At 31.6% G+C, this 18,230-nt stretch overlaps 1 protein-coding gene across 1 annotated transcript in view; it reads left to right on the top strand.

The window, feature by feature from the left end:
* Positions 1–18,230, top strand: part of LOC134724759 (dynein beta chain, ciliary-like) — a 59,566-nt gene that overhangs the window by 9,510 nt on the left and 31,826 nt on the right. Inside the window, exons 8-21 of the mRNA XM_063587983.1 lie at positions 2,634–2,750; positions 3,185–3,450; positions 3,762–3,830; positions 6,392–6,774; positions 7,207–7,451; positions 7,762–8,349; positions 8,883–9,052; positions 9,605–9,827; positions 11,663–11,866; positions 12,416–12,817; positions 13,429–13,674; positions 14,395–14,619; positions 15,634–15,852; positions 16,629–16,781. Of these exons, the coding sequence (XP_063444053.1) occupies positions 2,634–2,750; positions 3,185–3,450; positions 3,762–3,830; positions 6,392–6,774; positions 7,207–7,451; positions 7,762–8,349; positions 8,883–9,052; positions 9,605–9,827; positions 11,663–11,866; positions 12,416–12,817; positions 13,429–13,674; positions 14,395–14,619; positions 15,634–15,852; positions 16,629–16,781 (3,510 nt within the window). The remainder of the gene's footprint in view (positions 1–2,633; positions 2,751–3,184; positions 3,451–3,761; positions 3,831–6,391; positions 6,775–7,206; positions 7,452–7,761; positions 8,350–8,882; positions 9,053–9,604; positions 9,828–11,662; positions 11,867–12,415; positions 12,818–13,428; positions 13,675–14,394; positions 14,620–15,633; positions 15,853–16,628; positions 16,782–18,230) is intronic.

Here is an 18,230-nt window from a genome sequence, read left to right as displayed (position 1 = left end):
AAATAATTTATGAACTGAAATGACTCCAGAAAGAGAAAGATTATATTATCCCTTGAAAGAGTGGCTGAGCTATAATTATTTCCAATTATGTTTAGAGCCCTTTTAATTGAAGTTTTTATTTCATCTGAAAATCCTTATTTATTTTATAATTCTCATTTTGCATGTTTAGTCTAATCCTTTATTAACAATCTACAAGGCCAAATAAGAAATTTATTTAATACATCCTTTACTGTTTTAAAATAGTTTGCCTAACAGACTTTGCGAAATCTTTTTTCCCCTGGTTGTCCTTGAAGAAAATCTACTGGTCCTTACTATTAATTCTATTGAAAAATACTAAAATTGTGTCAGTCCTATGCAAAATTTTGGTGGTAAAATCCTGACGACTGACACTTTTCGCGAACTTTGGCCTAAGATTATTATAACTCACAACAGATGATGTATTCAAATCATATTAGGTAGTTGCATTTAAAATTTATATCTATACAGAAACAATTTTCGAGGTTTGTAAAGGAGGTACTCTCATGACTTATAACATTAATGGTAATTTTGATGCATGATGATAAAATTCAAATCGGCAACAACAGAAGTAAAAAAATGACCTTTTGAAATTGTTTAACAATCAAAATTCAGGTCAGAACAGTCAATAAGCCAAGTAAACCGTCGAGCATTTTTGTCAATTCTATGATAAGCCTGTTTTTTTGGAATGATCGGTGGTGAATTCAGAAATTATTCAAATTAAAAGGAAAGTCGGAATGCCAACAGATTTTATGATATAATTGCATACAAAAATTAATATTAGAATTTATTTGATGTCTTATTTGGCCTTCATCATAGCTATGTTTTTGTATACATATTTTTTAATTAAATGAATTTCTTTAGGAAGTAGATAAGGTAAGCTTGACACTGATTATGCTGGCTCATATTAATGTTTTAAAGACCTTATGTTTTGTATAAAAAAAACTAATGAGGTGAAATATATTGTTTATGGACACAAATTACATGAATGTAGTAACAAATAAACACAATTCAACTCTGTTTCTAGTTGTATTAAAGAGCAATTTGTTACACTTGTAAATATTGTTTATTCACAATTATTCAAGATGATAAACTCATGTTTTTTTGCAAATGAAATTAATTTAAATCAATGTTTATGAAGATAAAAACTAAAATAGAAAAAACCCAAAGGGAACTGTTTGTCCATGAACAAGAAATTTTTGATGCCAGTTTAATGCCATTGCTAGCTAATAGATAAATGCAGCGATGGAAATTTTTTTTGCATTGCAATAGAATATATTCATCGATTTTACTGATTTTTTTTTTAAAGTGGTTCAAAGTTTTCTGTCAATTTCAATGACTATAACAGATGAATTTATTCTGCTGTAAATGTTTCTTCATTTCAGGTTGGGTTATTCCTAGTCACATGTATTTTACTATATAAAAAAAGAAGATGTGGTATGATTGCCAATGAGACAACTATCCACAAAAGACCAAAATGACACAAACATTAACAATTATAGGTCACTGTATGGCCTTCAACAATGAGCAAATCCCATACTGCATATAGTCAGCTATAAAAGGCCCTGATAAGACAATGTAAAACAATTCAAACGAGAAAACTAACGGCCTTATTTATGTAAAAAAATGAATGTTTTATTAAAAATTTACAATTATAATCCAATATGAGGCCCTATCATTTGTTAACAGTATTCATAGAAGGATGAAAAATATTGTACCTAAATTAAACATGTCAAATTATTGAGAAAAATAAAAAGCTGTTATAAGAATTTTCCAGTAAAAGTTTTGTTGAAAAGAACAATATGTTTAAAACTTCTTTTTAATTAGCCTCTTTTTGACTTTATGAGGGGGGAAAAATCCTTTTCAAACCACATAGATAATAGTTATCAAAAGTACCAGGATTATAATTTTATACTTAAAATAAAATATATTCTATTTGAAAGATGGTTATTCATTTTATCAATTTGTAGTTGCCTGCTTGTATATAATTATTCATTTGTAATAAATTGGTGTGACAATTGACCTATAAAGTCATAGCTGAAAGTCATATTTTGAATAATTTTAAGTCAAACATAATCTCTAAACTAAGCTAGAATTTTAGCATATATTGTAACTTGCCGATTTTTATATGTAAGCTTGTTTTTCTTGCAGGTTGCAACTGTATTTTGTTTAAACCTTATTGAGAGTTATTTAAAGAAAACTGTTAATGTAAATTCTCAATTCTGTATAGTGGCAGGTCTAAGTTAATATTTAAATTTTGAATATTTTTCTTATTTAAATTTTGCATGTCTTTTTCCATCAGTTTTCCACCTTTTTCATTCATATTGAAGTCTGGAACTTAAATGAAATTTATTTTTGTGTCACATGAATATAAAATTACATATTGTGATTCAAGACCCTCCTACGAAGGATTGTTCTTTATCAGTTTAATTTTCAGTTTCTCTACTGTTAATTGCATTAAAAACTTATAAGTCATACCAGTAAAAAAAATAGTCTTAGTTGAGTCAGTAGATTTAACATTTCATGGCGCCTTAGATCTTCTTGTTATTCTCTCTAAACTTTATTGTTTAAATTTGCTCTTATCCATGAGTTACATATAACTATACCTATAATTGTAGGAATTTTTGGATGACTATGCCAGATTTCAGGAGAAGATAAGTGACTTTGATAGACGTCTTGCTACTATTATTTGTCAAGGATTTGATGACTGTGCTACTACCGAGTCTGTGTTCAAGGTAGGCTAAATGATAATGCAAAAAATATATTTTATAAATCATTTATTTGTCATTTCATAATTTTTCTGTTGTCTCAGATGTCAAGACTAAGTTTTAATGAAAATTTAAATATTATTCTTTTTTTTCACAAATTTAAAAATAAAACTGGAAATATATAAGTTATAAATTATTGACATGGTATCCAATATCAATTAAAACAAAATGAAAAAGTATTTTTTAGTTGAACAAAAAATTGATTACTTCCCCTTGAAGATTTCTTTGCTTCTGCTATAAATTTTATTGTTCTTACACAGATATCAAGATTATTTAAATACAGCATTAGATTTTTTGGTAATGCCCCAAAATGCTTTTTTTTTTTTAATTATTGCACTAAAAAGAAAAAAATCACAATAAAATCTGGATTTACAGGAATTAATAATCTGATTTTATTTCAGTTGTTAGATATTATGGGATCTTTGTTGGACAGAGAACTGATCAAGAACGACTTCGAGTGCAAATACCCAACTATTATTCAGATGATGAGTAATGAATTAGATATCGCTAAGGCCATTTACGATGAACAAGTGGCTCTGAAGAAAGAAAGAGGAAAGGCTAGGATGCATAAGAACATGCCAAAAGTTGCTGGTGGCTTAAGATGGGCACATGAACTGAGGGAAAGAATCTCTGTTCCTATGAAAGACTTTAAGCATATTGAACACTCGTAAGTATATAATTATAACTAGATCAATGTTTATAGGTTAAATTTGTCTTTTTGTTTACTTTGTGAATAATATTTATTCATGAAATAAAAGAAATTAGTAACCCAAATGAAAATTTCTGCTTTAATTGTAGATTTTACATGAAATAAATGTTGTATCTTTTAATGATCTTAATTGTGTCCGACTTGAATTAATACAAAATGTCCCTTCTGTTAAATTTGATAAACATTTATAATGTTTCCCATCTCAAATATACAATAAACTATGTTTTCTTTTACATTGTAATTTCATATGCTGTGTTTGAAACTTTCAGATGTATGCAAGGAGAAGAAGCTAAATTAGTTTATACAAAATATGAAGAAATGTTGGAACTTCTGAATGGGTAGGTTCCTTTTGTTGTTCAGTCACAAGTTATTTGAATTCATTTTAAATTGCATTAATAATTTTATAGAAGAAGAAAAATCTGGTTGTTGATATTGATGTAGATTGGAGTTTTTATACGACCGCAAATTTTGAAAAAATTTTCGTCGTATATTGCTATCACGTTGGCGTCGTCGTCTGCGTCGTCGTTGTCGTCGTCGTCGTTGTCCGAATACTTTTAGTTTTCGCACTCTAACTTTAGTAAAAGTGAATAGAAATCTGTGAAATTTTAACACAAGGTTTATGACCACAAAAGGAAGGTTGGTATTGATTTTTGGGAGTTTTGGTCCCAACATTTTAGGAATTAGGGGCCAAAAAGGGCCCAAATAAGCATTTTCTTGGTTTTCGCGCTATAACTTTAGTTTAAGCTAATAGAAATCTATGAAACTTTGACACAAGGTTTATGACCACAAAAGAAAGGTTGGGATTGATTTTGGGAGTTTTGGTTTCAACAGTTTAGGAATTAGGGGCCAAAAAAGGGCCCAAATAAGCATTGTTCTTGGTTTTCGCACAATAACTTTAGTTTAAGTGAATAGAAATCAATGAAATTTATACAAAATGTTTATGACCACAAAAGGAAGGTTGGTATTGATTTTGGGAGTTTAGGTCCCAACAGTTTAGGAATTAGGGGCCAAAAAGGGACCCAAATAAGCATATTTCTTGGTTTTCGCACCATAACTTTAGTACAAGTAATTAGAAATCTATGAAATTTAAACACAAGGTTTATGACCATAAAAGGAAGGTTGGTATTGATTTTGGGAGTTTTGGTCCTAACAGTTTAGGAAAAAGGGGCCCAAAGGGTCCAAAATTAAACTTTGTTTGATTTCATCAAGAATTGAATAATTGGGGTTCTTCGATATGCCGAATCTAACTGTGTATGTAGATTCTTAATTTTTGGTCCATTTTCAAATTGGTCTACATTAAGGTCCAAAGGGTCCAAAATTAAACTTAGTTTGATTTTGACAAAAAATTAATCGGTTGGGTTCTTTGATATGCTGAATCTAAAAATGTATTTAGATTCTTGATTATTGGCCCAGTTTTCAAGTTGGTCCAAATCGGGGTCCAAAATTAAACTTTGTTTGATTTCATAAAAAAATGAATAAATGGGGTTCTTTGATATGCCAAATCTAACTGTGTATGTAGATTCTTCATTTTTGGTCCTGTTTTCAAATTGGTCTACATTAAAGTCCAAAGGGTCCAAAATTAAACTTAGTTTGAATTTAACAAAAAATGAAATCTTGGGGTTCTTTGATATGCTGAATCCAAACATGTACTTAGATTTTTGATTATGGGCCCAGTTTTCAAGTTGGTCCAAATGAGGATCTAAAATATTATATTAAGTATTGTGCAATAGCAAGTCTTTTCAATTGCACAGTATTGCACAATGGCAAGAAATATCTAATTGCACAATATTGTGAAATAGCAATATTTTTTTTTAATTACAGTTATCTTTCTTTGTCCAGAATAGTAAGCATATTTGTTATATACAATGTATATTCACTTTTACTACCAACTGATAAATTAAAATAATCTTTACCATTCAGTGATAACAAGCAGTTTTTTTTACATCTTAATATTTTATGATGTATTTAAATGAGTAGTTATTGTTGCAAACTCCATTAGAAATTTAATTGAGATTAATTTGGAATAAGGGAAAGGGGGATGTGATTAAAAAAAATGGGTTCAATTTTCTCACTTGAAATGAAATTTCATAAATAAAATGAAAATTTCTTCAAACATTTTTTTGAGAGGATTAATATTCAACAGCATAGTGAATTGCTCTAAGAGAAAACAAAAATTTTAAGTTCATTAGAACACATTCATTCTCTGTCAGAAACCTATGCTGTGTCAACTATTTAATCACAATCCAAATTTAGAGCTGAATTCAGCTTGAATGTTGTGTCCATACTTGCCCCAACCGTTCAGGGTTCAACCTCTGCGGTCGTATAAAGCTACGCCCTGCGGAGCATCTGGTTGAAAATATGGAAGAAACAAAACTGCTTGAATCAGCAGATATCACTTGCTTTAGAAAATGAATACTGAAAATTTGGAATAGCAGTTTTATTTAATGCAATGACTTTTGACTAAAATCTAATTGTGCAAAATTAAATGCCTCACATATTTTGGACACTGAAGTTAAAAAACTATACAACAGAAATAACAAAAATGGAAATTCAGGTAGCATAAAAGTGAGAATGGAAATGGGGAATGTATCAAATAGACAACAACCCGACCATAGAAAAAACAACAGCAGAAGGTCACCAATAGGTCTTCATGTAAGGAGAAATTCCCGCACCCAGAGGCGTCCTTCAGCTGGACCCTAATCAAATATATACTAGTTCAGTGATAATGAACGCATGTTTAGTAATGTAACTTTAATTACTGTAAATAAAGTGTCACAAGATTGGAAGGTACATATATTTGTAAGGACAGGATATTATTCAACGTGATTTCAATTAATAAAATGAATTTGTTCAAATTGGCAAAGGTAATTACTTTTATTTCTTTTTTATATGATTTTAGTTGGAATGGTGAGGTATACAGTGAATGGACTGCTGGTGTAACTGAAGCGTGTTCATTTAACATGAGTCAGCCATTGGTTGTCAGGAACGAGGAGACCAAACTCATCACCGTAAACTTTGACCCTCAACTTACTGCCGTGTTACGGGAAGTCAAGTACTTAGATGAGAACAGAGAGCAAGAAATTCCTGAATCTGCCAAAGGAATGTTTGCTAAGAATGATACATTGTGGCGTTTTGTTACCAACTTAGATTTGACAGTTCATTTGTATAATAAAGTTCGAAATACTATCCTGGAAGTTGAATTCCCACTGGTTGAAGGACAACTACAAGATATTGATGTTCAACTTGAACAGGCTGAGAAATCTCTCAACTGGGAAAGTCATGGTAGGTGTATCCGCCAATTTTGACATTACATTCTTTTTAATTGTTATATTCTTTGATTTTACTGTATTGCATATAAAAATTGTTATGATTTGTATGATTTGTAGAATCAAAATGTTTTTCATACTTTTTGTTTGTCGTATTCTTTAGTTATAATATATTACATTAAAACGCGAAGATTTTTTCAAATGATAATATTTTTTATCCATATGTCTGTTGATGATTTTTTCATGCATTGAAAGTACATTGTATAATGTATAATGGACTTTGACTTCTTTCTTCATTTATCAACCTTAGGATTCATATTTCTTTTTGGTCCAAAAACTTTCTTTTAGTGACATTTGTAATTTACACAATTTCTTTTATAAGTTCAGCTTATCTTTGACAAATTATTTATGACTTTCGATGTTTTAAAATTTCCTTTTTAAATTTTAGGTGTATGGGAATATATTCAAAAGACAAGAGATCAAGTTATCGATCTGGAATCACGTGTACAGAAGGCTAAAGATAATGTGGAAGAAATTAAAAAACTTATGTCAACCTGGAGCAAGACACCATTGTTTGAACGAAAGGAAGATAAACATGAAACACTCCTCAACTTGGATGACAGAAAAGAAAGACTCGAAAAACGTTACTCTAATATTAAAGATATTGGCAAAAAGATACATGAACTTTTACAGGTAAGACTTATACAGGTGGCAAAAAGAACTTGGATGTGATTTTTTTTTAAACGTTTAGAGTTCTAGATAAAAGCAGACGTGAATTGATTAATATAAAAAAGAAGATGTGGTATGATGGCTAATGAGACAACTGTCCAGAAGAAACCATTTGTTTGAAATTTAAAATTTTGAAAAAAAAAAATAGAAAAAAAAGAACTTACGAAAAAATGAAAAAAAGACACAAAATTATAGAAAAGGTTGACTTAAATAGATTTTATGGCATTTTTTTTAATATGAACTTTATTTGTGATATATTTAAATCTGTTTTCAGAACAACCTTGTATTTTTCAATGCTGATGCTAACACAGACATTTGGAAAGCCTATGTTGATTATGTGGACGAGATGGTAGTTGATGGCTTCTTCAACACCATACATTGCAGTATAAAATTTGTCTTAGACAACACAGATCCAAAGGTTGAAGTTGATCCAATGTTTGAAGCTCAGCTAGAACTACAGGTACCAGAGATGGTCTTCATTCCATCTCTAGATTACGGAGTTGCCGATGGATTTTATGATTTGGTTGATGGACTCGTTGGCGATATTTACAAGCAAGCATCATTGATTCCTCGTCTAGCTGCTCATAGCGGACAGGAAAATTATCAGCCTGATCTAGAAGAAATGGAAGAATTATCTGACATGAGAAGTGAACTTATGGACAGAATTAATAATATAATGAATAAGGCTATAGAGTATAGGAACTCTTTTGATAATTATGCTTACCTGTGGGTTGATGATAGGAACGAGTTCATGAGACAGTTCTTACTGTATAACCATGTTCTCACACAAGAAGAGATAGAAGCTCATGCTGATGACAGTGTACCGGAAAATCCACCAACACTCAAACAATTTAAAGAACAGGTAATTTTACAAAGTAAAGTTATTGGAATCAAATTAATTTAATACACTGCCAACTTTAGATTTATATAAAAAAGTGATGTTTTGGGATGATAAAATGTTCAATAAGAATACATTGCAGACTGTATATTCATGAAAGAAATTGACAATTGAATGTAGCATCTCAAAATTTAGTGCTCAATACAAAATGTCAATATAAAAAATGAATAAAATTGAGAATGGAAATTAGGAATGTATCAAAGAGACAACATCCATACCAAAGAGCAGAAAACAGCCAAATGTCACCAATGGTTCTTCAATGCAGCTGTATTATCTTTTGTTTCTAGTATTGGTTTTCTTTGATTTTTTTCTGTTGTTTTTAGGATCATCTTGGTTATCAAAATAAAATTTTGTTAAATGAAGATAAACGATGCTGATAGAATATTTGAATTTTATGATATACCCCCAAACAATGGAAATATCATCAGCATTATATCATTTTACACCTAAGAAATTATTTGATATTTGAAACATCAGAATGTGGTTTTGTTTTATAGATTGACACCTATGAGAAGATATATGAGGAAGCAGAACAGATACAGCCTACTCGATTGTTTGAGAGCTGGTTTAGAGTCAATTCTAAACCATTCAAACAAGCTTTACTCAACACCATCAAACGTTGGAGTTACATGTTTAAACAACATCTCATAGATCATGTCACTAATAGGTTTGTCATTTCTCACAATATTGGTCAATTCGCCTTTTCAGAATCTGAAGGACTATGGGTAATCTCATTTTTCGCACACCAAAATGAAAATATTATTACGTCATTGGTTGAATTTCAATTGTTTGGAACGTTTTCAACCAATCATAACTTTTTGGTGTATGCTTTTAAAAATATTACCCAGAATGCATCAGATTCTGAAAAAGCCAATTCTGATATACTTTTTTTTATCTCATTTGCCATTTGAAAATGATTAAATTTGTTATTTCACGATAGATTCAAACATTTAATTATGCCTAATGGAACAGTAATTTGCTTCATGTATTTCAATTTTAATTTTTTTTTGATTTTTTTTCTGAAATTGGAAATAGTTATTTATGATAAGTGAATTTCTATGGTTTATTATATTTCATAATCTATCAAAAAGTCCATGAAGTGTTTTGGTTATTAAAAAAATGACAAGCAAAGTAACATGAGTATGTAATAGGATAATTACAATATATATTATTCTATATTTCGTGAGTTGAATCTGATTCTGTGTTTCTTATATTACAGCTTGAAGGAGTTAACTGACTTTATCAAGACAACTGATGGAGGGTTAGAGAAACCAGTTGAAGAGGGTGATTATGATGGTTTGGTCCAGTGTATGGGTTATCTACTGGCTGTTAAAGATCGACAAGCTACTACTGATGAGATGTTTGAACCACTGAAACAAACCATAGAATTGCTGAAAACTTACGATCAAGAAATGCCTGAAGAAGTTCATCTTCAGTTACAGGTAGGACATGAGAAATTTTACACCTAGAGTAAGGGACATAACTTGTACAAATCGCTTGTACATTTGCGACAACCATTTTCATAAATTATTTGCGGGGGATTCCCCCATGGAGGCTCCCAAATTGAAATTTGGAAAGAGCAATTTTGTCAACAATTTTAAACAAAACAATTAATTTTTCAATGACATTAGGCTAATAAAAGTATGAAGAAGCCAAAAAACAACTTTAAAATGTATTTAAAGGCCCTGTTGAAGGTTTATTAGGACTATGGCAGCCATCTTACACGCAAAACCCCCATGGGCATTTTGAAAAGTTGGCAGGTATGAAAATATGTTCTAAGCTTCTAAGTTACTTAGATAATTATAAAACATTTGAAAAGCTTTGAAGCTGCCTATAAAAACACAATATTGATTTATAAAGTTATCTCCCTTAATTTATGTCTAATTTCATGAAAAAATATTATGTGAGAGGGATAAAAACCAGCTTGTTTAAGTATTGTAAATAGAGCCTAAAGATTCCAACAGGTCACATTCAAACTCACAAGTCAAAAAGAAACAAGACAAAGCCATGGCAAAAAGGAAACATGACCAAACGACAAAGAAAGTTTACAAAACACAACACAGATAGCCATAGGCTGAGCCACACAGAAAAGTTTACAAAACACAACACAGATAGCCATAGGCTGAGCCACACAGAAAAGTTTACAAAACACAACACAGATAGCCAAAGGCTGAGCCACACAGAAAAGTTTACAAAACACAACACAGATAGCCAAAGGCTGAGCCACACAGAAATGTTTACAAAACACAAAACAGATAGCCAAAGGCTGAGCCACACAGAAAAGTTTACAAAACACAACACAGATAGCCATAGGCTGAGCCACACAGAAAAGTTTACAAAACACAACACAGATAGCCAAAGGCTGAGCCACACAGAAAAGTTTACAAAACACAACACAGATAGCCAAAGGCTGAGCCACACAGAAAAGTTTACAAAACACAACACAGATAGCCAAAGGCTGAGCCACACAGAAAAGTTTACAAAACACAACACAGATAGCCAAAGGCTGAGCCACACAGAAAAGTTTACAAAACACAACACAGATAGCCAAAGGCTGAGCCACACAGAAATGTTTACAAAACACAACACAGATAGCCAAAGGCTGAGCCACACAGAAAAGTTTACAAAACACAACACAGATAGCCAAAGGCTGAGCCACACAGAAAAGTTTACAAAACACAACACAGATAGCCAAAGGCTGAGCCACACAGAAAAGTTTACAAAACACAACACAGATAGCCAAAGGCTGAGCCACACAGAAAAGTTTACAAAACACAACACAGATAGCCAAAGGCTGAGCCACACAGAAAAGTTTACAAAACACAACACAGATAGCCATAGGCTGAGCCACACAGAAAAGTTTACAAAACACAACACAGATAGCCAAAGGCTGAGCCACACAGAAAAGTTTACAAAACACAACACAGATAGCCAAAGGCTGAGCCACACAGAAAAGTTTACAAAACACAACACAGATAGCCAAAGGCTGAGCCACACAGAAAAGTTTACAAAACACAACACAGATAGCCAAAGGCTGAGCCACACAGAAAAGTTTACAAAACACAACACAGATAGCCAAAGACTGAGCCACACGATTCTGACCTAAAATATTAAAAAGTTTAGGTTGCTTTGATAGTAATTGACAGGAGTAAGAGCTTTTTAAGAAATATTAACGAAAAACACACACATATACAGTATTATGTACCAATATAATATCTGCAGAACTTAGTTTATAATTATGGTATTTGCAGTCAAATATGTAATGTTTACATTTTAGGAATTACCTGAGCAATGGAAAAACACAAAGAAGATTGCAATAACTGTGAAACAACAAGTGGCACCACTGCAGGCTACAGAAGTGGCAAATATCAGACGTAAAACTGCCACATTTGACGTCAACCAACACAAGTTCAGGGAAACGTTCCGTACCATACCACCATTCAGATACAACTGTGAAAAGCCTTATGATAGCATTGATACTGTAAGTTATTTATGCTCTTGATATTTCAGCCTTCTTTACTTTAAGGGTCCCTATACTTTAAAGTTAAAGTTCATTCATTGTTATGGTCAGGTCTGAGGATGTTTTAGGTTAAGGTTAGAGCTAGTGTAAGGTTTAGGTATGGGTTAGGGTTAGATTTGGGGTAAAGAATAGTTTAGTATAGCTCTTTATCATGTTTATGGGTTGGGACCCCTAAAGTAAAGAAGGCTGATATTTCTTCTAGAATACAAAGAATTTTTTATATTTTTAAAGAATAGTCATTCATCATGTTTTGCTTCAGTAATAATTTTCTCAAAGAAATCGTTGCTGAATAACTTATGGTTCATTAAAGTAGATGGATGATGCTTGTCGAGAAATAGAAATTCCTTCATACTGTACTTCCAAAGGACATTGCTACTGTGCAGCAATAGAACAAACTGTAAAAATCAGTTGAAAACTGATGGGTTAGCTTGAATTATATTTGAATAAAAGATAATACACCTATTCTAAATGCCACATTCAATAACTGATATATTTTGAATTATTTTGTAGTACCACTTAGAAATTGCAGAAATGGAGAAAGAAATGGCCAAACTTTTGGATGCAGCCGGTTTATTTGAGGTGAATGTACCAGACTTCAAACAGCTGAAACAGTGTCGAAAAGAAATCAAATTACTAAAAACTTTATGGGATTATATTGTGATGGTGAGGAGCAGCTTCGAGGATTGGAAGACAACTCCGTGGAAAGAAATCAATGTAGAGCAGATGGACATGGATTGTAAGAAGTTCGCCAAAGATATCCGTCAGTTAGACAAAGAAATGAGAGCTTGGGACTCTTACACAGGAGTAGAAGACAGCGTAAAGAACATGTTGACTTCACTCAGAGCTGTCAGTGAATTACAGAATGATGCCATTAGAGAACGTCATTGGCAACAACTCATGGCTGCCACTAAGGTTGGCATTTAATTTATTATTCTTATTATCAACTTCTTCTAAAAAACTATTTTATTGTAATTGTATTTGTGCTTTTGACTTTCTTATAATGTATTTGTAAGTGTAGGCAGGATTTTATGTTAAACCTGTTAAGACATGCTTAAGCAAAGCAAAGTTTGTTCATTTTCCTGATTTCTCGTACCTCACCTGTTGCAAAATTTTATTTTGGTATTTTTTATGTCACTACCTCTTTATGATCAAATTTAAGCAAGGTTAAATTTTTCGTAATTTTATCATAATTGTAAACGAAGGAAAAATAAATCTCTGAAAATTTTTCACTTTACAGCTGAGTGCTGAATACCAGTACCCTTGACTCTAACAAGCGCATTTTTTTTTAACCTATTAGTCCCTTTCCAATCCTGAATGATGCATCATTTGCACATTCATGACAAATTAATCCTACTTCAATGTTGTATTAAATTATTTAAATATTATGTCTATTAATGATTATTTATGTTTTATAAAATTACTCATAAAATTTGTTACAAAATGAAGATATTTGAATAAAAAAATTGAAATTCATATTGTGAAAGTTTTGAATAACTATTAAATTTTAGCAATTTTTTTAACAGGTACGTTTTGTTATGGATGAAAGCACTACTCTTGCTGACTTGCTCTCGTTGAATCTTCACAATTTTGAGGAGGAAGTGAGAACTATTGTAGACAAAGCTGTGAAGGAAATGAGTATGGAGAAGGTACTTAAGGAGCTGGATGTCACATGGTCACAGATGGAGTTTGAACATGATCCACATCCACGAACAAAGATTACTACGCTTAGAACAAGTGAAGAGTTGATTGACACACTTGAGGATAACCAGGTACTTTAGTTATGGGGAAATATTGGAACGAAGATAGGATTGATAGAGTTAACTTCAATTTGATTTGAGTTGGTTTTTTTGGGGGGGGAGGGTTTTCCAGAGGTAAGTTTTTATGAATTATATGGTAGTAATAGAGGCTCTTATACAAATAAATTGTCTGATGTATATAAAAAAAAAATTCTCAGAAACTACAAAACATAATGACTACATATGTGAATCTATAAGGACACTATTTTCTGTTTTCCTATACTGTGGATTCATTTATTTTTGTGGATACCAATTTTCGTGGATTGAGGAAAACTTACCCTTTAGTGGCTATTTAATTTCGTGGTTATGCAAAAGTCTGCATACAAGGCAAGGGAAAATTTACAATTCAATGAAGATTTAAATTCGTGGTTAATCTGTACCCACGAAATCCATGAAAATTGGTATTCAACGAATATTAATGAATCTACAGTACTTTGCTTTTTTTTTTTCAAAATGATTGATGAACTTTGAATTTTTCATCTCACATTTCTTCAATAATACTGAACAGAATGACTTAATATATTGTGAGCAGCTCAACAATGATGATTTGTCACCAGTGTTTACCTTTCTAACGTCAGACACCAGTTCCATTTTATTGTTACTTTGTATTATGAGTGGGGGTATGCATGTCATAACAATTGATGCTTTCTTGTTGTCTATAAATTTCAATTAATTTCTGTAATAATCTTTCAGGTACAACTGCAAAATATGCTATCATCCAAATTCATTGCCCATTTCCTACAAGAAGTTTCAGCTTGGCAAAAGAAACTGTCCACAGCCGATCAAGTTATCCAAATATGGATGGAAGTTCAGAGAACTTGGTCACATTTAGAAAGTATTTTCATTGGCTCAGAAGATATCAGAAACCAGTTGCCTGAAGATTCCAAAAGATTTGATGGAATTGACAGTGATTTCAAGGTAAGTTGATTGTTTTCTAGGTGTATAAATAAGATGTATGAGTGACAATGAAACAACTATCCCTCCAAGCCACCATGTGTAAAGAGTATAACAATTATAGGTCAAAGTACGGCCTTCAACACAGAGCCTTGGCTCACACCGAACAACAAGCTATAAAGGGCCCCAAAAATACTAGTGTCAAACAATTCAAACAGGAAAACCAACGGTCTAATCTATGTAAAAAACGAGAAACACAAATGAACCACACTGACAAACAACAATTTTCCTGCCAAAGGTCGCAGTTTCTCCAGGCCTGCAGCTTCCTGTACCAATTTAACTTGCCCTCCCCCAAAAAAGCATATAGGGATGAAAGTGCTGTTAAATACCAAAAATCAATCAATAAAAGTCATTTTTTTTTTAAAAAGGAAAAAAGGGAGATAATCAAAATTGATAAAATGTTGCACTGTGATAATTCAACCAGATCATGGTCTAACAAACATAACTAGTCATCTTAGAATTACTACATAACAAATTTTGAAATATTGCCACGTTTAAGAATATTTTAAATGTGATTTTGCATGTAAACAGTAATTCAAGACCTAGAAATACAAATTGAATTTTCATATTGAAACAAATAGATTTCTTACTACTGAATTCTTTTGTGTCACATATGACAGCTCTTGAGTTCACTTATTACCAATTTGATTGGCTGTATTATTCTTAATGTCATTTCACAACTACAAATGAATAAAGCAATATTCATTCAAAATTTGGTGTATTATGGATTCATTTATTTTGGTGGGTACCAATTGTTGTCGATTAAGGAAAAACTGAATTTTCATGGATATTTGATTTCATGATTTGACCGTCTGCATACAAGACTTAAGAGTTTTTTACTTCCTTAGCCATTTTATTTGTTGTTCACTTGTACCCATGAAATCTATGAAAATTGATATTCCTCAAAAAATAATGTATCCACAGTTTGTTTGTTTTTCAAAATTATTGCTAAATTTTTCTGTATTTATTGTTTTGCAGGAATTAGTGTCTGAAGTGGAGAAGACAAAGAATGTTGTTGATGCTACTAACCAGCCTAACTTGTTTGACAGACTAGAGGCTCTTCAGGGGCAACTTACACTCTGTGAGAAGGCATTGGCCGAGTATTTAGAGACCAAGAGATTGGCATTCCCAAGATTTTACTTCTGCTCTTCAGCAGATTTGTTAGATATTCTGTCTAATGGAAATAATCCACCAGTTGTAAGTATAAAAGTCATCTACCTATTCACAAGATAAATTAAAACGCTGAAATAAACTTCAAACTTTTAAATCAGACCTTAAACATTCAAACTGAGTTGTTTACAAAATAAAAATTGTGAATGGATGTTAATTTTGAAATTGTCATTGTCAGCTACCCAACAAAAAAATGTAAACCCAAAATATGATCTAATATCAGGATGATACAGCTTTTAAATCTAATTGAGCACGGTTCATCACTTTGGCAGTCCATGAGTCCTGAACTCATCAAAATATGTCTGGAGGACTCATCATTATCAAAATTTGTTAGTCCTAAGATGCATCGAAATTTTAAAATATTGTATCATCTGAGACAATATATCATCATTTTATAACAAAAAATTCAAATAGTCAAAATTTGGTGTCATTTCCATGCTATATTTTGTCATGGCTACAGAAATGCTGAATTATTTAGCAATAAGAATTCATCTTCTTCTTGTTGGACTCTCCTTCGAAATTACATAGCTATATAGTGAGAATGCTGTGAGCACTTGCACTGTTAGCTGCAAACCATGCTAATGTGTTGACAAGTTCATATTTTAACTTAACTACAGCTTATATGTTATAATAATTTTGACTTCCAGATTTCCTACCCTGTGGTTTTCTGTTGATACCCTGGCTTTCTCTACCAATAGAAACTGTCCAAATTTGCTGAAAGTAATTTATAACACCAACAATCAATCGCTTATATTTTAATAGCCTTAAGAAAATAGTTCAAAGTTAGTTGTCTTTATTTTCAGGTTGCTCGTCACTTGACCAAACTCTTTGACAGCATGGCTAACTTGAAATTTGAGGAAGATAGCAAAGGGAATAAACTGAAGTCTGCCATCGGCATGCACAGCAAAGATGGTGAATATGTTGACATGGAAAAAGCATGTGATTTGAATGGTCAGGTATGTACATTATTATATTATAGTTCTTTAGTCTTTATGGTGTCTAGAAGAGCATATTAAACAGCTATTGGTAACTGTGAATTCAAAAAATAATTGTGAGGTTTTTCTTAAAATGTGAATAATGACTCTGGGTGAGTATAGCAATAAATAGAACTTACTTTCTGATATCTAATACATGTATATCTTTATGCAGCTGTTCCCTAAATCACATTTTCAGATTTTCCCACTTTCTTCAAAAATAGCAATGATAAATTCTTTATGTCTGTATTCTTTAAATTTTGATTAAATTTTTCTATATTCTATCTTAGATTTTTTGCCCATTACTGTGGATTCATTTATTTTCGTGGATATCTTATTTCGTTGTTTTGCCAAAGTCTACATATAAGCCTATAGAAATTTTTTTATTCGTTGAACATTTAATTTCATTGTTCACATGTACCCACGAAAACCACGAAAATTGGTATCCAACGAATAATAATGAATCTACAGTACTCTCTCATCTTTGAAATCTAAACCCCATTATACTCCTGATAGTTTTTAACATTTTTGTTGTGTAGTATTAGGCCAGGATTTTTTTATTTGTTGGTTTATGGATCCGCCGACCAGATTTTGCCAATTCCTAGAATAAAAATAAAATTGAATTTTCATGCTTTTTTATTCCCGCCGACCCAAACAAATACATTATCCCTGAAAAATAATTAAATTCTTCTTTTTTTATGAAATGAAATGCATGAATCACTAGCAAAATTGATAACACTCTCTGTTGTAAAAAAATAAAACTTCCAGTTTACGTTTCTAAAAATAGACAAATCAATTATAACTGACCTTGAAATGTCGTTTACGCAAATAATTTTGCGGAATGAAATCTGTGTTTAAAACCCATTACACAATAAGTTGTTTCCCTTATTTGTCATCAGTCTGTAAGATGCATAATCTCATAGAAATAGACTTGTCCAAATGTGGACAGGTGGAAAGCACCTTGGAAATAAAAGTTCTGAAAGTCATTTAGAATTTTCTTGCTTCATATATAATTTAAAAAAAATATCATCCATTTGGATTAAAAACGGGAATGCGTGACACTAGATTAACCCGATATTCTTGTTTTTTCCGTGGACGAGTCTATTACGTTTTTGACATTTTTTTCTTTATCAGTTTTGTTTTTGAAGATCATTACTCACCAAGTTTTCTGGAATTGATTAAGAGCTACGCGAATTTGTTTTTCTTGTTTGTGAAAAGACGATTTAATTTCGTCCTTGTCTAAACACCCTCCTTTTTTACGGCAAATAATTAGACAATGTCATGTGATATTTATGACAGCTGAGCAAGAATATTTCATCGAACTAAAATTTGAAATGACGACAAAATAGCATAAAAAACTTTTGTTAGAAAGGTGAAATGTATATTTATTTTGCATTTTTTTTCTGTCTTGAAAGATATTTTTTTTTATTT

Source organism: Mytilus trossulus, chromosome 7 (genome assembly GCF_036588685.1).
Source record: "Mytilus trossulus isolate FHL-02 chromosome 7, PNRI_Mtr1.1.1.hap1, whole genome shotgun sequence".
In the NCBI taxonomy this organism is placed as follows: domain Eukaryota; kingdom Metazoa; phylum Mollusca; class Bivalvia; order Mytilida; family Mytilidae; genus Mytilus; species Mytilus trossulus.
The sequence above is the reverse complement of the archived record's forward strand: the minus strand, read 5'-3'. Positions and strand labels throughout refer to the sequence as shown.